A 20,935-nucleotide genomic window follows, 5' to 3' on the forward strand; every position below is an offset into this window, starting at 1 on the left:
AAAATCCTGAAATGTTTCCCTCAAAAAAAAAAACATTTATTTATGGCTGCAGAAAGAAAGACATGAACATCTTGAATGACAAGGGGTGAGTACATTATCTGTCAGTTTTTGTTCTGGAAGTGGACTTCTCCTTAAGTGTCTCCTAAGTGTCTGTAAATGTTCTTTCAATTAAACCATTCATTCTGCAAATCAGTGGGAATATACTTTGGAATTTATTTATCAAGTGCAATACCTATAAAATAACAAGGACACTCACGTATAGTTGATATTATTAAAGAAAAAAAAAAGAAAGAAAAAGAAAGGAAACTGCATCCCTATTTTAACGGCACTATTACAATGATACTGTGTGACCCAGGTCTTTGGGTAATAGACAATTCCACAGAAAGAAAAAAAAATGACAACAAAGAAATATCACAGATGACCAGTTCATGGAAATACACTTTCACACATTAGAGTATTAATTCTCAGCCCTTGAATTCCTTGATATAACAAAGACTGAACAAACAAAGCCCTGAATAATAAATGTTCAAAGTTGTGGGATTCAACCACCAAAAAAAAAACAAACAAAAAAAAAAAAAACAGACAAACAAACAATCAAACAAACAAAAACCCTAGAGATACAGCAGATCACCAAAAGTAGAGCTGTGAACGTAACAGATGACATAGCACTTTTTCTCATAAACTTCTACTCCCTTTAAAAATTTATTTTGTTTGTGTACCCAAAAGTTTTCTCCACAATGGTGCCAGTGTTTAGGACAGCACAAGACCCTTGAATAGAAATTCATTTTAAGGTTAATATTTGTCATGCTGGGTCCACAGGATTCTGAGAGAAAGTCAGTTGGTAGATTCATGAGAGGAAAGCATCCTCATCACCAGTTGAGTAGGTTGCTCCGTCCGAGAGTCATGAAATAAACTTGGCTCACCCCTCCAGACCGCACAGAGGCGAAGAACACCTAAAGAAACCAAGTGACAGCAGATGTTAAGATGACATGGCCATATAATTTACAAGCAACAAAGGGTTTGTTGCCCTCCTCAAAAAATGTGTCACCATTAACTCAGCCCTCACTCCAAACCTGTATGCATTTCTTCTTCACAATAGAGGACAGGAAAAATGTCTCAGTGTGTATACAAACTAAGTCAATGGGATCTATATTTGTTTTAACTGCATACTAAAAAAAAAAAAAAACAAAGGACAAAAACACTTTAGTTTATGGTTCGTTCCACATTAAATGTACTTACTATATTAATAATAGTTAATTATGCATAATTACATGCAACTAACCCTAAACCAATTCCTAATCCGAACCTTAACCCTACAGTAAGTACAGTGGCAGATTAAGACTCTTTGGTGCCCCTGGGCAACGACACCTAAAGTGCCCCCCCTGTATTTAGTATTTTATATACTTGTTGATATACAAGAAATCAGCAGTCTAATAAAGAGGTTTATTGGCAAAAAAATATTTTATATTTTGAAAATTCAAAAATACTAAGATTAATTGTATTTAATTACAAAATACAAAATAGTATTTTGTATTTCAAAAACATGTTTTTGAAATACTGCCCATCCCTGACTGCACTTAACAAATTTATTGGACCACCACCCAATGTACGGTTTGTGCCACATCCAGCTGCCCTACACTAAGTACTGGTGATTATTACCAAAATCATTTTTAATGTTTCTGTAATGGTTAATCCACCAGTATGTGTAAGATCTTTAGTCAAAGTAGTGTTTCTAATGCTAAAATATAATTATTGTTGGGATTAAATGGATTCAAAGACAGATTGCACAAAAACTTAAGCAAAAGTCAGTCTTTGGGAGCAACTAGAAACTATATGAATGTCAATATCAACAGAGACTGTGGAAAAAGTGCATCATAATGTCAGCAAGAATGCAAACTTTTATCAAGGCAAAATGAGGCATACAAAATAAAAATAAAATATTTATTTATTTGGTTTATTAGTTTTTTGGTTGTGTGTGAATAAACAATTTAGTTGTTTATTATTTGTTAGAAATGACAATACAATTTTAAGTTTTAAACATGTTTTTGACGGGTGGTCTAATAAGTTTGTTAAACACTGTATAGCTACATAGTTTTATGAGGATTTGAACTGAAAATAAAACTTACATACTCACTTTTTTACACTTTGCCCCTTTCTTGATTGCCAACAACTGCAAAGTACAACGTGAAAGCGCAAGGCTGACGCTCTGCAGCGAATTCACACATAGATAAGTGAAGCATTTTAATTTCAGTTGAAGTGACGGGAGTTGCGCGATGCACCGCACAGCATGCTCCTAGAATCTGACTGAGTAATATATAGGCGTTGAAACGAAAGCGCACGGGTTCACGCAGTTTGTGTGAATCTAGCGATAGATCGCGAATCCACTAATTCACGCGGGAGAAAAAAAAAAGAAAAATAAAAAAAGGTTAATCCGCCTATGAGTAAGTACATGTTGTTAATTCACTGCTCAAAAAAATGAAGGGAACACTCAAATCACACAATAGATCTTGATGAACAAAATGTGTAATTCGATGAGAACAAAATGATGGGACACTGGTCAGTGGACACCAAAATCATCAACCCACTGAGGGCTGTTTCAAAATCACACCAAAAATCAAAAGCAAAAAATTTAAGTTACAGGCTGATCAAACTTGCATGAATTTAACAAAGCCACTCATAAATGTCAGAACTAGATCAGAGCATCAGTTCGCTCCTGGACAGTCTCTGGTGCTGCTTGGCGACTTTGGATGCTCTGATATGTAACATCCCCAGGGTTCTTAATTAGATTCAGATTTGGGGAATGTGAGGGCCAGTCAATGGCATCAGTGCCATTCTCATGAAGAAACTGCCTACACACTCTGGTCACATTAGGCCAGGCCCGGTGGCCCCTTCATGCTCTTGAAACTGTGCTGGGAGACGCAACAAACCTTCTTGCGACGACACATCCTCCTGGAGGAAGTTGGACTACCTGTGCAACCTAACTAGGTTGCAGTTACTGCCTCATGCAAGTACTGACCCTAACAAAACAAAAGACTAAAGACAAATCTGTAACAAAGAATAGAGAGAAAGCAATTGTGTTTAGCCACTACCTGCCAGACCATTACCTTTTTAGCGGTTGTCTTGCTGTTGCCTTTGATTTGCACCAAAGCAGGTAACTGACACACAATCACTTACTCTTTTTAACTGGATAGACTAATATACCTGAAGTTTATTTGACTTGGTGTAATGGTGGTACTGTGACAATTTTTTTGAGCAGTATATTACTTAGTACTTAAAAAAAAATAAAAAAAAATAAACACCTTTGGTGATATGGCATCTTTTATGCACTTACTTTGGGGTGCACAAAACACCTGTAGAATATAGAACACCTACTCAATAACATTACTTAAATTACTAAAATCAGCCAATTACATGACAGATGATCATTTCAGCCAGCAGCACTGTTTCTTTCAAATACTAGCTAAACTGATGTTTTTTTTAATGGCCAAAGATGACATCTGTCTAAGTGAAGCATTACAGTTTGGCTAAAAATGATCTCTAGTATAAAAAGGCTGAGGTACAAATAACCTTTTTCTGCCAGATAAGATATTCTTATCTTTCTGCATGTAAACAGACAGTCATACAGGTTTGGAATGGCATAAAAAAAAATGTCAAAGAGAATGCCCTTTTTTTTTCTTTTTTTTTTCCAAATTCTGTGTGGATGTCCAACCTTGTCATTTCTTTCACAGAGAAACTTCAACCGTTGTGCCCTCTTGTGCATGAACACACCATCCAGGTGACCAGTCTCCACAGAACGGATCTCAATAGCTTTCTCCCCCCAGCCCATGATCTGGTTTGATCTGATGTAAGCTACAAAAAAATGATGCAGAAGAGTTCAATTAACTGATATACTCCTGACAATCAAAATCAGAAAAAGGAAATACACACACGCCAGATGTTTCTTTCGCTATCTTAGTGAGGACATTGCATAGATTTCTATTATATTTTCTATCAGGTTAATGATATTTTCTATCACCTAACCCAGCCCCTACTTTCCCAACACAGATTCATGTGCAGAACACTAAATTTAAATAAAAAACATCTTTCGGCTGATTTATAAGCTAGTGAGGGCCAGTAAGTTTTTTGACACACAAACACACATTGTGGTGAGCTGTGGTCCACCTGGCAACTATTAAAAATAAACCATCCACTTGTTCCTGATGCTGGGATCCTTCTGAAGGCTGTACAGAGAAGTAAACAAGCTGTTTAAACAGGACCAAAGAAAACCTTAATTTGTCCTGTTGACAGCCAATTATGTCAGAAATTGTGAACAGAACAGGTATCTGTATACTGTCACAAATGCCAGAAACTGTGAACAGAACAGGTGTCTGTCACAACTCATTGATTCAGTGTTTCAGATGGAGTAAGTCTCCATTAGTTAACTAAAGAAGTGGATAAAATATGATTTTAAGTGTACTTTGGTGTACAAAGTAGTGAAGCAAATTACTTATGTCACAATACAAGTGAGGACATTTAATCATGACAAGTATAGTTAAAACAATCACACACACACACACACACACACACACACACACACACACAGGACTCTTGTTTTCCACTAGGGAAAAAAAAGCATGTATTCTGTAATTTGAAGTAGAATATAAACCCTCCACAAAAATTCAACTTACCCACAGAAGTGGGCATCTCACCCCACTGCAGCACCACATCTTTGGTGATCCTTCCATAAGTGTTTACATACACGCCTTCATCCTCATAGCATACCAACAGCTCAATGCCTTCTGAATTTGGGAGGATGATGATGGCATGGGTCTGGATACTCGTTTGAATCTGTGAAAAAGAAAAGTGCAAAGTATTTGATTATTTGTAGAAAGCATGATTGGTCCTTCAAACAGTAATTTCAAACAGTAAAGATCACAATGTTAAAATGGCCAAATTTTATTCAGCAGTCAAAGTCCTAAAAGAGCTTACATGTGTGGGAAGGTAGATGTCATAAACTGCCCCTGAATCCACATCTACAGCATGAAAACCAGAGCAGGAGCCATAGATAACCTTTAATCTTTGACCCTCTTCCACGGTGAGATCAACTAAGAGAGGCTTGTGGACCAGGTCTCCAAATGACTATGAAACAAGATGTCATGTAATGTCATTAAGAGACACAACCACCACTCTGATTTTCAAAAACTTCATTTGTTTCCCTACAACCTGCCATTCAATGTCAAGTCATCTATATTTCTATAGTGCTTTATAGAATACAGATTGTTTGTTGAAAGCAGCTTCACAGAAATACATATTCTTCAACTGAAATGACAGCAGTGTCAATGGTTGTTGTTATACAATGTTATGTTGTTATAAAAGCAAATTCAATTCAGTTGCAAAGCGGTTCTAAAAAAAAGACAATAATGCTGTTATGCAGCTAAATTCAGTTCAATGTTGATTCAGTTCAGTTCATAACTGTCAATGTTGCAAAATTCATCAATTATGAACAAATTCTGCTATAAGATAATAGTGTCATTATTTATAACAATTCAGTTAAGGTTTTGTCTTCAACCGTGTCAGTGGTGTACTACTGAATATTAAGTGTTTTTCTACAAACTCTATCAGTTGACAGAAATGGAGAAAAACCTCAAGACAAAACATGCTCAGTTAGGGGACCAGCTCTTTTCTGCTATAAATGAACGAACACTGTCAATTATCTGCATCATAAGTCAAATTTGTGGACTGAAATTCCCAAACTTTGCATCCAGCTCCTTTAGCTTGAAGGTAAGTAGGGGAGAGTGGGGTGAGTTGAGCCAGTTTTACTTAGTGTGTTTAAATAGGGTGACCATACGTCCTCTTTTTGGACCTAAAAAAAAAAAAATTAAAATTTTGAAATTGCCCAAAATGACCGTGATTTTGTTTTGCTTTCCACATTCGCCATTCATTTTGTGCGTTTTGGTATTAAAGCCTTGCGTAGGACTGTTTTCTTAATCACGCTCCCACAAACATTGTAATATTGAATAGAATTTTTGTGTATCAGGGAGTTTTTATCAATATGCGGGGTATTTAAATCACTTTGGATGCTGCTCGTGTTGGATTTAGGGTTGCCAAAACCGCATTTTTTTTTTTTTTTTAAATGGAAATGGGCTGCTTTTAAACTGTTGCAGTGGGTTGATTTCTCCCGTGGGTTAAAGGTTTGAAATATTGCACAAATTACATTTGACTGTGAAAACATTTGACATGAAAGTAATGGGTACAACTTACATACGTACACCACATTTCAGGATGTGGTGCATCCTTGGAAATAATTAATAGTAAGTTGAGCCACATGGAGTTAAAGTAAAACTGAACATTTTCACCTCATGCTATATCAAAAGAAAAGAAATGTAATAAAAAATTACTTAAAATCTATGCGTGAGCTTTGTGATGGACTGGCCATCAAATCAAGGTTTTTCCTCCGCCTGTGGCTCAAGACACTGGGTTGAGCCTGGAATACACTACACGACACGATTTTTAAAACACTAGGCATCATACACTTACCGACTTTGTAAATAATGACAAAGGAAGGCCATCATACACTACCAGATTTTCAAAGTTGTGCAAACATTATGCAGAAACGTGCACCTTGTTGCTAGGAGACGCTTAACAAATGAAAAGTATATGCGTTCTAAAACCAGCTGAAAATATCAAACGTGTGATATCCTCCAATTGGAGGATTTTATTTTCATAAACAAGGCTTATTTAACATTTATACAACAAAACCAAGTTCAATACAAAGAACAAAATCAAAAATGTTTGGTCTAAAATGAATGAAATATAATGTAGAATTACAGTAAAATAATACTTCATACTCATAAGAAGGGGTAAGCCACTGGCTCAACTTATCCTAGAACTTTCGGCTCAAATTACCTCACTCCTACCATTTTAGCAAACTTGTATCATTCAGCAGTTTAGAGCTAACATCATGCTAACAGTATAACCTCAAATAAAGCCTAAAGTGAATAACCTCCTAAAGCACAAAGATATGTGATTTTTCTTTCATATTTGTCTGTAATTGTTCAGACACAAGAAGCATGAGTCCTTGAACATTAAAAAAAACAAACAAAAAAACACTTTGAACAGCAAAAGGGTGAGTAAAATGTATAACTCTTCAAATATGTGTGATCATATCACCAATTTTGTTTAAGGTTGTCTAGAAACAAGGGGTGGCTCAACTTCCCCACAGGCTCAAATTATTCTGCTCTCCCCATTAAAAGTGAGTTAGGTGGGAAAATGGTGAATATGTTGGGTACTGCACTCACCTTAAAGGCCATAAACTTGTGGTATGGCTTTGGTGCCCAAGCATACACTTCCACTAAATTTTTCAAGGCAATAACCAAGAACTTGATTCTTTCATATTTAACTAGAAAGTGACAAAAAAAGTTGATGTGTTATGATTATATGATTGTATCCTACAGATTCCTGTTGCACTAACCATGCGTGGCAGTTGGAAACTTACCAACTTTGTAGTGCACACATCCTTCCAGCTCCCCCACTGTAGTCCAACCCTGTTTCTTTTCCACCTCAGGGTCATTATGCAGAATCTTGTTCCTCAGCCATGAGAGATAATAAACTCGCAGTTTGTTCTTCTTTCCTGTGTAAGGGTTACGATTATCAACAGAAATTGCAAATATTCACACAAAAAATGGACAAGAATTTAAACATGCTTTGACAAGTCTGTCATATATTTTCTAACCTGATATTGTCACTAGAATATTAAGGCCTTCAAGAACATCCATTTGTTGAAAACGGCGTCTGTTAATAAGTGGATAAACTTTCCCCTGCCCACTGCGATCAAGAAGCATGAGGCCACTTTCAGTTCCTACCAACAGGTTTACTCCTACATAGGGAAATAAAGAAAGAGTAATGAAAAATAAACAATAGGGTGTCTATTTTCTGTATCCACATGTCTCAGTTCCAGTGGGCTATTATTGTGTACTACATACCCCAAAGTGCAGCACACAGAATCTCAGAGTTGAATCTCTTTTTGTATTTGCGGATTTCAGGTGTGTCACTCTGTGGGCGAGTGTTTACTGGGTTTACATTCACCACAGAGCCCTTGCGGGATGGGTCCTGCAGACGTCCGTCATTACTAAAGCCTGTTGAGAAAACATACAATCAGCTAGTTTTTTAAAATATTTGGCTATAATATACATTTATTAAAAATTTAAACGCATTTCACATATTGAAATGTATTAAGAATTTAAATGTACTTCAAGAAAAATATATATTCAATACAGCAAAACTATCGACAAACACTTTAGATTGTTGCCACAATATATATCATCACATAAAAAGTCTCAGATCTTGAAGAAATACTTGCCCATGACTTGAGAATGACTTACCCAAATTGTTGAGGGAACTGCCACTGGAAGGGGAAATCTGTAGAAGACGTGGGTCGATAAATGGGGTAAAAGAAGAAGACGACTTGTGTTTTTGCAGTGTGCTGCTGGCAGACTGTGTCTGGAATAAATAGGCCACAAATGAGACAAGAAACAGGATAGAACAAAAAAAGTTGATGTGTTTGAGACTCTCATTTAACACGATGAAACTGGCTACTTATAAAATAAGCTAAAATCTAGTCTCTAAATGATTAACTTAAGGTCCCTAAAATCTAAACTTGCAAGAAATTAAAATGTAACTGGTTTAAGTTATGTCAATTCAAAACTGAACATGATACACTGGTAACTAAAAGGGAAGTACAGATGGCATAAAAGTTAGAAGGTTACAGATGAAATGGTCCCACTATACAAGGTGGCCTTAACAACTTATTGCATGCACTTACTGTGTACATACATGTTTTTACACTGTACCTTTGTTTACAAAAATGCCTGCATGTAATTACATCTGTAATTAATTTCTGTAATTAAATTTATAGTTACACTGTTGACCCGTCCCTTACACTTTAACCCACCCATACCACCAACCCTGTCCCTAACCCTACCCGTATCCCACCTCAATAGTAGCAAGTGTTTTGCAATACAATATGAATACAATTAGTACATTGTACTGTACTTATTTTTTGATGCAAGTACATAGTAGTTAAGGCCACCTAATATAAAGTTAGTCAGATGAAATAAAGTAAAAAAAAAAAAAAAAATTGACAACAGTTAAGAACTTGAATATGGGCACTATTCAGACCCACAAGCATTTATTAGTTGTTTGTGTCCTTAAAACATACTAGGTAAGACTTTTAGATTATCTCGATTTATGAGAAAATAACTTTTTACATACTATATAATGTTATATAATACTTCTCTAGAAGTTTGAGGTACTGCAGGGCTTATATTCTATGGAATGGTGACGTTCAGGGAACGAAGAAGTTAACATTTATAAAAACTACTCTGTTTAATTGCAGTGTATGATGACAGACTTTTTGAGTTAAATTTGATAAGCGTTGGGGGGGTTGGAGCATGTCCTAAAAGGTTGAAAACACCTTTACAACATGTTTTAGCATGCTTGTAGCATGTTTCTAGCTTGTGTTAACAATGCTGCGAGCATGTTTCTAACACATTTTTTGAAGGTGTCATGAATTGAGAAATCAAAATTTTCTTGCTAAACTTTCAACAAATAAAATGTCATTGTACTATAAAAACTGCCTGTTTCAGAACTTTCTTGTTTGTCCAAAAACAGCTTATATTGAAACCAAATTTTAGAATTTGTCATATTACGACACCATAGTGCTACAAAAGACTGCCTCTGCAGAAGATCATGAACGCCTCTTTAGACCAGCCCACCAATTTGCACATGTAGTAGGTAAATAACAGGAGAGACAAACACAGGTTTACTCAACCAAATGATAAAGATTGCTCAGAAGATAACAAGACACTGTGCAGTCTTTGCGCTGCCTTCCATTGGATCCCTCTGATTACCAAATGAGGCTTATGACCTGAAATAAGCTTAAAAAATTGCTAAAATCTGACATGCACAGATGAAAGGTCTGTTGTGTACTGCAACACCTACTGTATAAAAAGTTGTTCTTTCAGTCTGGCAGATATTTATTTAATTCTTGCTATGAATAGACCATTTGCTTGTGATTTCTTGGCGTTTGGTGGGAAGAGGCTTTTACATGCTACCAAGACCTCAAAAATAATGGTTTTGTTAGAAGCAGTCAGATTAGTAAAGCCCACAGGAAGACAGCAGCAGAATTCAGTGCTGAGGCCAGGGGACATACCTCACTGACTATCATCATGTCCATGGCAATCTGGGGGGACATGGATGGGCTGGGATGACTGGATGAGGGGGAGGATGAAGGGGAGTGATGGCTCTGTTGGATGAGATCAGGCAGCAGGTGAATGCGGCCTGCATAGCAGTTTCCCTCCTGGTGGCTCTCACTGTGTGAAGGGCTCAAAGCTGGACCCAGAGTGGGTCCAGGAATGGGACGCAACTGCTTTCTCTCAGCTATGCTCTGGAACCAAGAACAGGGACAGTTCAGTCTGAACTCAACTAAAAAAACGAAAACGAGGGACGAGGGGGTCTGAGGGAAGGAAAGCCATATTCTGCATAAGTCATCAGTTTGAACACTGTATTTGGCTTGTTTATATCTCATCTTACCCTGCTCTAAATAGTACACCTTTTTTAAACAAAACATAACCAAAAATAAAAAATCCGAACAGAAAGGATGGGAAAACACAACGACAAAATATGTGATATGATATGATAGGATAATATGAAATTGAGTTGAATTGAGAAAATAAATAGTTACAATACCTGTCTAACGATTAAAGTTACATCTTTGCTAGGTGGGGTAGCTGGATCACTCTCTGATTCATCATGAACAAGCATGGTTTTCACTGACTCCGTTTCACCATTACTCAACTTTGATGAGCTGGAGAGGAAAAACAATTCATACTAATAAGATTTGTGATATCCTGTATAGTTTTCAGAGTAGTGTTTTAATTAATGGAATACTGTGTGACATACCATGTCCTTGAGTCCTCTGCCCCTGAAGTGGATTCATCACCCTGCTCCTGCTCCACCATGTCATCATCTACATCTGAATCTAAATCTTCACTCGATGAGGAGTAATCCGTCACTTTATGATGAGGTCGCACATCTTCCACTGCACGCAGCTCCTTGGCCAGAGCGGTGAGATCCTGGAAGTGTGGGAAAAGTCTACATGTAAGAGTCTTTGTCAATAGCACTCTTAAATTGGCTCCTCTCTCTTTTACACTGAAAAGTTGTATTTATAGCAATAATTATTTGTAGATTACTCAGCCGGTCAATAACAGTGCAGGGTGGTTGTAATTCAGGAATGTTGACAAGGCATAAAGAAGCAACACTGTAACAGTCAAAAAAAAAACAAAAAACAAACAAAAAAAAAAAACACACACCTCTGTCTCCGCACAACAGCTTGACATATGCCTTCATTAAACTTCCAAAAAAAAAAAAAAAACAACTTTCATAAGAAGTGGTGTTTACTGTAAGAGAAAATGTACAGCTATTCAAAAAGATCCAAGTGTAGTAAAATTAAATTGCATTATTCAACATTCAGAATCGGAACGAGTTTACATATGAGGGATTTGTTTTGGTGACATTAGCTTCCACAGCACAAACAGAATGACAGTGACAAGACAAGAAACTGCAAATAAAAAGAATACAAAAAAACGTATATATATAAAAAAAATACATAATATACAACTCATCAATAACCATTGATGAGATGGATTGCATGAGGGAACAAAGTGTTCATGTGCCTGGCCGTTCTGGTGCTCTGTAGTCAATTATTTATATACAATTTATTTATATAGCGCTTTTAACAATACAGATTGTGTCAAAGCAGCTTTACAGTATTAAATAGGAAAATAGTGTCATTAATGCAAAAGGACAATAATAAACACTCAATTTTCAGTTAAAGGCAGTTCATCATTGAATTCAGTGATGTCATCATCCAGTTCAGTTTAGTTCAAATAGTATCTGTGCAATCAAGCTGATGATATCGCTGGAAATTAAGTGTGCCCAACTAAGCAACCCAGAGGCGACAGCAGCAAGGAACCAAAACTCCATCTGTGAAAGGAAAACCTTGTGAAAAACCAGACTCAGTCAGGGGGCCAGATGAACCAGTGGTTTTCAATATTTTTTGAAAGCGACCCTATTTTTTTCCTTTTTAAATTGACATGACCCACCTATTACACATATATATATATATATATATATATATATATATATATATATAGATATATATATATATATATATATAGATAGATATATAGATAGATATATATATACACGAGATATATATATATATATATATATATAGATAGATAGATATATAGATAGATAGATATATAGAGTGTATATATATATATATAGAAAGAAAGAGATTTCGAGAGAATCCCCCATTTATATGCAGATGTCATTCCTGAAACTTGTAGCACATATGCCACATTGCACACAGAACTAAACTTGGATTCTGACACACGAAACGCCTCTGATTTTGCATTCCAGAAATCAACAGATATGTCTGTGATTAGTTACAATGTTCAAAACTTCAAAAACTGAGCACAAATACAAATACACATTGGACTCTGCCGTGAGGCAGCTGCCACCTACTTTCGTTTTGTTGTTTATGTTTATTTACTTATTAAAGTTTGCCGGTTCCCGCTAGCTTCCTTTTTGAATCTTGAACTTTGTTACATACCTATACAATTTCCTCAAATCAATCCTGGCGACCCATTTTTTAAGCTTTGCGACCCACCTAAGGGAGAGAAGAGCGGCACCACCCCTGGAGAGATGAAGACAATCTCATTTCAACAGGTCAAGCCTGTTGGCAAGCGGTGCAATTAACAATAGCAGGAAAAGAATCCAGTGATTTGTTAATTCCCTGGCATTTTTTATTGCATACCAATCACAGTTGGCAATGTTGAATTACTCACTCTAGATGAGTGCAGTTCTTAGAGAATGAGGAGGATTGTACCAGTAATTCGCTCAGCACTGTAGTCTTCTGAGGCCAGAAGGTAGCTGGTAGCTGAACTGAACCAAACAGTTATAGAAGTGCAGAGGATGGATTCAGTGACTGCAGAGTAGAATTGTATCAGCATCTCCTGTGGCAGGTCTAACTTCCTCAGCTGGTGAAGGAAGCATAGCCTTTGCTGGGCCTTCTAGCCAATGGAGTCTATGTGGAACTCCCACTCCATGTCCTGAGAGATGGGGGTGCCCAAAATTCTGAACCAATCTCTACTGCAGCCACTTATCAACTTATTTTCTTTTTATTATCTGTGTCCTGTTTGTCACTCTCATTCTGTTAGTGCTGGAAAAGAGTAGTGGGGAGAGAAAACATTCCTGGGGGGCACCAGTGCCGATCATATGGGTGCTGGATAAGAATTTTCCCAGCTTTACCAGCTAGTGCAAGTCAGGAAGCTGGTGATCCACTGACAGATGGAGGTGGGCACAGAGAGCTGAGTTCATCTGGACAGGAGTTGGTTTGGAATGATAGTATTGAAGATTGAGTCCACAAACAGGATCCTCACATAAGTCCCAGATGTTGTAGGATACAATGCAGTCTCATGTTGACTGGATCATCCACCTCCACCTGCTTACAGAGACCTATTTGCTTGGTAAGCAAACTGCATTGGGTCCAGTGATGTCCTTCAAGTGGGCCAGTACCAGTCTTTCAAATGACTTCATGACCACAGATGTTAAAGCCACATGTTTATAGTCATTTAGTCCTGTTGTGTGTTTCTTTGGGATGGAGATGATGGTGGAGCGTTTGAAGCATGAAGGGATTTCGCACAGCTCTTGTGATCTGTTGAAGATCTATGTGAAGATGAAGGCCAGCTGGTCAGCACAGGATTTTTGACAGGCTGGTGTAATGCCATCTGGGCCCGGTGCTTTCTTTTTCTTCTGGGGGGTAACAGTGGTCCAGTATATTACAGTCTCTGGTTGGACATGTAATGTACTGTATGTATTTTGGCAGTTAATGGGAGAGATTTGCTTTATTAAAGTCACCAAGAATGATTGTAACAGAGTCTGGGTGTTGTTGCTCTATGTCTGTGATTTGCTCAGCCAGTTGTTGAAAACTCCCATGGCAAACAGAATGGCTTACAGTTGATGAAAAGCGCTTCAAGATCGGGACAGTAGTGTAAGAGTACCCATTAAGCCTGCCAAAATTTAAAGTTTGTTTTTTGTTTTTTAACCCAGAAATGAAATAAGGAAAATGCAGTTTCTTCTATAATGGTTCAAACACTGATGAATAGAATGAGCAGACACAAACTAATTTTCATTATTCAAAATTCTTATTTAATGAAAAAAATCATAAAATATAGATGCTATAAGCGCCCCATCATGCTATGACATGGCTAACAGTATGAAAACCCATGGCTTCGATATCTTGATCTTGATCATTTTTCATACCTAAAACATGTATGAAATACTCTTTCATATTTGTTTGCAATGAACTGTATCCAGAGTCGGTTCTATGGGAGTGCTAGAGAACGAAATGAAAGCAAGAGAATGTCTGTTGAAGCTGTAAAAATAGGATGCTGGCGAAAATATTTTCCATATGGTCCAGTGTGCATTTGTGTTTGAACTCTGGAGAGCTTCAAAGGTTCGCACTTAAAGGTTCGATCAATAGCCAATTAATAATGAACACAGTGTGACATGATAAATAAGATATTCAGGTAAATAAGAGATTCATTCTGCAGTGCAGAGCTTCATTGATTATAACAGAACTGCTTTCTTCGCTAAAATTAATTCAGAATTTCTTGTGATGCTAAGAGGACCAGTGACCGCTTACACGCTGCAAAGTTTCAAGAGTGACATCCGCATATAATTGCCGCATTTATATGCGGTTGTCACAATCAATGAACAGGGCAAAAATATGGCAAAACAGATGTAGGGTAAGTGTATACATTAAAAACACTTAAACTTAGATTTTGGTGGGCTTAATGGGTCCACTTACACTATATTAAGGCTAGAGCAGCCTCACTAATTTCAGAAGCACCCTCAGTGATTTTTTTGTGAAACAAGACCTGCCTGTGTCCGGAGACTATAATTTTATACATTTCTATATTATATATATTTACCCCATATATTAAAGCCGTTTGTAGGGCTCTAACACGATTTACTATAGCTACGTGCTTTGAGCAACCATGCATGGACCTCTGATACCGTGAACCAGAGAGCACACAAAATTATCACAAAATAACACCCCAATATATAATTTCATGAAGATAAAGTTCCTAGAATTTTGCGATGTCTATTTTAAAATAATATCTGCATTAGTCTCTGCATTGTTCCAGAGACAGCTCTATACAGTTCTCAACTGAACATGCAGGAGAAGCATTACTTCTAATTTGGCCAAAGAAAACTTGTTAAAATGGACATTTTTCTATATTCATTTGTGCATTTTTCAAAAGTTTGATAAAGATGCAAAAAGCATTTTACTTTTTCAGGTTGCATTCTTTGTGTAAGGTTCTAGTTTCATTTTTGGTTTTCAGCATAGCATTGAAAAAAAATACAACAACATTTTTTTTTGTCAATTTCTTGTCATGGTTATAAAAATTATTGGACACAAAAGTACACAGACCAAAGTCAAAAGTCTGGCACAGGCTTAATGGTAGTTTGGCACCATTTAAGCCTGCATGTGTTCCAAATAAGCCCACATCATGATTTATTCACAAAATATACATTTTAATATATATTTTATATTATATATATAGTCAAGTAAAACAGTATATTTATTTGGTGACACAGAAGTGTTTTAGAAATTCCTTTTACTAATGTTTGCTAGCACTCAGCACCTGTACTAATAACATTTAACCCCAGCCCCATAGGACCTGTAAGAACTGTAATAAGACATTAGTCTAATCACATTTAGATCACCTCACCTCACATTTTTTCTTCTTACCTTTTAAACTTAGCCTATATAACAATCTAGCTTCTTGTTTACAGTCTACTTAAAGAAACTCTGAAATCTTGCTCTCTATCACTGAACTGAACTCCTGAACTGAAAGACTTGCATGAAGCTTAAATATATTGTGGACTAAGCATCATAGTAATTTTCACTAAGCTCACATTAAGAAATGTTAAGTTTCTTTCATTCAAGGTTAGCTTGTGTTGACTGTAGTTTGCATGCGTTTTGTGGCGTTACACCTTTAAAGCCCATCTTTAAAAAAACAACTGCAAAACAATTCATCATGTATTTATTTGTAAATTAGTGTTAATTGTAATTGTAACGTTAATTAATTCTTTGTTAGTCTAACTTTCAGTAAGGCTAATGGTTTGACCTAGATAGTAGCTTTGTGTTCAAGTCACTAAAACAATTTTTTTTCCATTTAAAGAAAAGCTACATAAAAAGATAAAGTACTATTTTTTCATACACAAAAAACAATACGTGTATCTCTTATTTGACATAATATCAGTGCACTTAAAGAAATGGCTGAAAATTGCAGAAATGTGTTGATTTGTTTGAGTCCCAAAACAGAAGTTTTTGGGTCCCAAAACAGAAGTTTTCTGTTATAGCACGCTCATGAGTGGGGCTAACTTGACATTGCCAAATGTGATTGGTATTAGGGTTGGGTATCGTTTGGGGTTTTTTCGATACCGGTGCCAAATCGATACTTTTAAAACGGTACCGGTGCCAAAACGGTGCCTGAACCGATACTTTCAAAAAAGCCACAAAGTGGTGGATGACACAAGAATATATATTTTTTTGGACAAAAAAGTTCTTTAAATTAGTTTAATTAGTTTAGTTTAAATTACTTTAAATTAAGTAGTGCTATACATTATTAAGTCAATGCAAAACGCAAAAACAATAAAACCTAAGCCACCTAACCCAACAGCTTAAAATTTCAGCAATTCTTTTGCAGAAATGTGACTATATGTGATGAGATCTTGGAAAACCCGTCGGATGTCGCGGTGGGACGTTTTCAGGAAATTCGTTTTTCATTAAATTATTATCTATAACATCTTGTCTATCATCTCTGAAAATATCTCTTCGAAATTCACTTGTTTAGTGCAGAAAAATAGACATTTATTGCAGCAAGCAGAAATGACTGTCTTTCTCCTATGTTAAGAACGCGCTGCGGAGCTGCTTTCCCTTAACACCACAAAAACAGTTAACCTATCAAAATAAACCACGTAACATATTTAGTAAAGGCGTATCAGTTCACATTCTCCATCAGTCCTGTGTAAAGTACGGCAAGCAAAGTTATTTATTTATTTATTTATTTATTTTAATATCGTGAGATGGCGGAGCACAACAACGCCGTCTCAAGTACTGCAGCTGCTCACTTAACCGATCTTACTCGTCTCAATCTGCTCAGTTTTGGTGATGTCAGTGCCCTAAATGATGTTACGGGCTATTTCACATCCAGAGATGAAGGATCGGATGATGAAGTTACTAAAGAGGAGTCGTCCGATGACCGTCTGTTTTATCACAGTGTGCGAACAGTTGCGCTGCGCTCGCTTTTACTACAAGGTAGGCTGCATTTACTAAACATAAAATGGGTGATCAACGGAAAACAAACGTTAGTCTGTTTGTGTAATGATGCAGTAGCGCTCCTAACTTGACAGACAGCTCTTGTTAAACCCGTAAAGTGAAAGTGAAAGCCGTCTCACTTTAAAGCCGTTTTTCTCAAAATCCCATTCCTGAAAAGCATCGCTATCAGCCAACCTAAGATACCCATAACGTAGGTTATGTAAAAAAAAAAAAGTTTTGGAAAGGGGCCTGAACTCAGCTTTCATATGGTGTCAAAACCTAAAAAAGGTAAAATTTTACCATGTGTTGAGTTTTCCTAGATCGCATTACATATCTGCCGTCTCTGGCAAAATACGACACCTCTCCAGTTGATGTCTGCAAACTGTCAAACACAGTTTGACAGTTTTTGGCATTTTAAGTTAGACGCGTTTAATGTAGCTAAGCTAACAGCAAACCACATGCTGCAGTCAGAGCAAGTGTAACGATAGTTGCAACATTCACGCGCTTCTCGGATGGTCTCATTTCCAGACGATTTGTGCTTTTAATTCGAAATGTGAAAGTGGATAGTAACTACAAATATGTCTTGGATTTCTATCATCAAAGCTTTCCGACGTTCACGGGAGTTTTCTCATTCAGTAAATACATTTTCTGATCATTCTGACACCCCATGAGTGCAGTATTTAAATTTAACTAGCAATCATGCATGTTGATGAATCAATGCTTCTACATCCGTGTCATAGCACCAGAAGACAAATATTTCAATCGACAGTTCAGGCATTTAAGTGGCACCGAAATGAGGCACCGAAATTCGCGTTCTGATTCGGTCCGGTACATACCGGTCACATGGGTACCGGTGCCGTATTGGCACCGGGTTTCGGTACCCAACCCTAATTGGTATGCAATAAAAATGTCAGGGAATAAACAAATAACTGGATTGGTTAAAATAATAACTAGCATAAAATATGATTTTCCCTTTTTTTATTTGACTTCAGAGTTCAAAGTAGGCTTAAAACAGGGGTGGGGAACCTTGATCCTGAAGGGCTGGTGTCCCTGCAGAGTTTAGCTCCAACCCTGAAAGAAAAAAAAAAAAAAAAAAAAAAAAAAAAATACCAACCTGTATTCTGAAGACACTGATTAGCTTGTTCAGGTGTGTTTGATTAGGGTTGGAGCTAAACTGTGCAGAGACCAGAGTATGTGAGCGGAGTGGAGCGACAACAATTTCCCCTCCGCGCTCCGTGCATTTTATAACCGCTCCGCTCCGCTCCAGCTCCGCTCCGGGTTCACCGTTTCCCGCTCCCGCTCCACTCCTCGCTCACTGATACCAGAAACACCGCTCCGCCTTCGCTCCGCGTCTAAACTATATCAGTATGTTTGAAATACCACAGTTCTGTTCATAACGTATATTAAAAGAAGAAAATAACAGAAATAAAACGAAAGTGTAGTTTTAAAGTGGCTTATTGGAACACTAGTGCGCAAACTTTTTTCCTCATGCCAAGCTAACATTGTTGTCAGTCAGCATTAAAAGGTATAATTGCTGCTTTTTGCAGTGCAAATGTTTGTGATAAAAAAAAAATAATAATAATAATAATAATAACAATACGTTTCGTCAGTTATTTTACGTACAGATCGCTGCATTTCTTATAGATTTCTTCTCATTCGAAATCGGATGAAGTACCACAGTAAGTTTACATTTGTTTGAATGCATTATTGAGAGAGCAATTGCGTGAATAAGTGTTGTACTTGTTTAAATCACGCTTTCACTTGAAAATATTAAATATCTTGAAAGAACAAACTAATTCATTGAAAACTATAACTTTATGCTCGTCCATTGACGTCATCCTAGTTTTCACATTCTTTCTGATTTGAGTTATCCATCTCTATCAAGCTAGCTAAATAGGCTATGTTTAACACATGAATTCTTGCTATATATTCAGTTATATTTTGGGTCGTTGTCATGAATTGTACTCGTGATGGAGCGGTAGTGGAGCGCTCTTGGAGCGAGTAAAAACCACAACGCTCCGACTTTTAAAATTTCCGCTCCTCACTCTATTAAAAATCACACCGCTCCACTCCGCTCACATACTCTGGCAGAGACACCAGCCCTCCAGGATCAAGGTTCCCCACCCCTGGCTTAAAGGGTACATGGGCTTAATGGGTACACTTACCCTACATCTTCTTTTGCGCTGTTACACCACCTTTCGTTGATGTAAAAGCATTTCCCACCACCATGCGATTTCCCCGCTGATTCTGCGTCGCAATGCGCTTTGAACAGTAGGGCTGCAACGATTAATCGAACGATGTCGTGAGGCGCGTTTAGTCAATGAAGCCGGTGCTTTGATTAGTAGTAAAGCTCCATCACGTGCGTTCAGTACACAGAGCAAGTAATACACAGAGTCGTAAAGCACTGACAAGCTACGCCAAAATCGCGCTCAAAATCGAATTCAATGAATTCGAATTCGACCGACTACAATGTCCCGCAAAATAAATGAATAGTCGAACACCGATGAAATATTGGGTGGTGTGTACTGACAAATGTTTAGCAACATTGCAGAAACTGATTGCAGGAATATAGCTAAAAACAGGACAAACTAACATAAACAAAAATAACTGTGGAGCTTCGCCACTGAGGCGGCCATCTGCAGCACCATCTTGCTCACTTCTTTGTCAACTGGACACAAAAACATGTCATCCAACTCACCAATTTTACCTAGTTTATATTCTCAGAGGAATTGATTGATTAATGGTTAAGATGATCACAGTGAACAACACCATGGACAGTCCATAAAATTCCAAAACATCAGATAATGCAAGAGAAGAGAGATCTACAAATCAAATTCAATATGAATGTATCTATCAATCACTTCAATAGAAACAACGTGTCTGAATATGAGGCCTTTTTGACATATCTGCGCACCAACAAATCGAATAATTTGACAAAGTATAACTATTACTTACAGCATGTCTAGCTGGTCTTACAAAGTCTTTCTTTTTTTCGGACTTCTTCCCAGCAATCTCTTGCCGCTGCACTGGTGAGCCCTCAGACTTTGAAGAGGCTGAAGAGAGAATGAAAGAGCACATGAGTCATTTTCAGGTAGAGAGGTGGGACACATCCAGATCACTTTTTGCTCCTTGCGTATCACTGCTCTGCATATTTTTTGTGTCTCTCTCATTTAACATACCTGATTCAGATAACCAGCTCATTAGAAGAGAGCTCCATGCATAAACTATGTTCCGATTGACAGGGTTCCTATACAGTGTTCTGTGGTCCCTACTCCCTGAACATGGGAAACCCGTTGTGGTTTACTTCACTTCAGAACATTCATTCACAGATTTTCGCTACACCACTGTGTTTGTGTTCACAAACAGATAAATTTATGTCTTGCACATTTTAATGCCCTTTTAATGGAACATATACACTCCCTTTAAACTGGATTCATGGCAGAATATCCTGTGTCCACTTTGCAGAATAGAACAAACATCTGAAGTGATAAGAGACACTTG

At 37.2% G+C, this 20,935-nt stretch overlaps 1 protein-coding gene across 3 annotated transcripts in view; it reads right to left on the reverse strand.

The window, feature by feature from the left end:
* Positions 1–543: 543 nt before the first annotated feature.
* The window catches only part of LOC127162852 (mitogen-activated protein kinase kinase kinase kinase 4), a 74,421-nt gene continuing 54,029 nt past the window's right edge, over positions 544–20,935 (reverse strand). The window contains exons 19-31 of one of the 3 annotated variants that reach the window (XM_051105739.1): positions 20,390–20,487; positions 10,939–11,111; positions 10,726–10,843; positions 10,190–10,423; positions 8,361–8,478; positions 7,962–8,114; positions 7,712–7,855; positions 7,475–7,609; positions 7,278–7,378; positions 4,969–5,118; positions 4,668–4,827; positions 3,710–3,849; positions 544–953 (exon numbers count right to left, since the gene is read on the reverse strand). In XM_051105739.1, coding sequence (XP_050961696.1) covers positions 870–953; positions 3,710–3,849; positions 4,668–4,827; positions 4,969–5,118; positions 7,278–7,378; positions 7,475–7,609; positions 7,712–7,855; positions 7,962–8,114; positions 8,361–8,478; positions 10,190–10,423; positions 10,726–10,843; positions 10,939–11,111; positions 20,390–20,487 — 1,808 coding nt within the window. In that variant the 3' untranslated portion in view covers positions 544–869. Of the gene's footprint in view, positions 954–3,709; positions 3,850–4,667; positions 4,828–4,968; positions 5,119–7,277; positions 7,379–7,474; positions 7,610–7,711; positions 7,856–7,961; positions 8,115–8,360; positions 8,479–10,189; positions 10,424–10,725; positions 10,844–10,938; positions 11,112–20,389; positions 20,488–20,935 lie in introns of those variants that run through there. The other 2 variants (XM_051105748.1, XM_051105755.1) reach the window with 2 other exon arrangements.

The sequence above is a fragment of the Labeo rohita genome, chromosome 1 (genome assembly GCF_022985175.1).
Source record: "Labeo rohita strain BAU-BD-2019 chromosome 1, IGBB_LRoh.1.0, whole genome shotgun sequence".
Taxonomy (NCBI): Eukaryota; Metazoa; Chordata; class Actinopteri; order Cypriniformes; family Cyprinidae; genus Labeo; species Labeo rohita.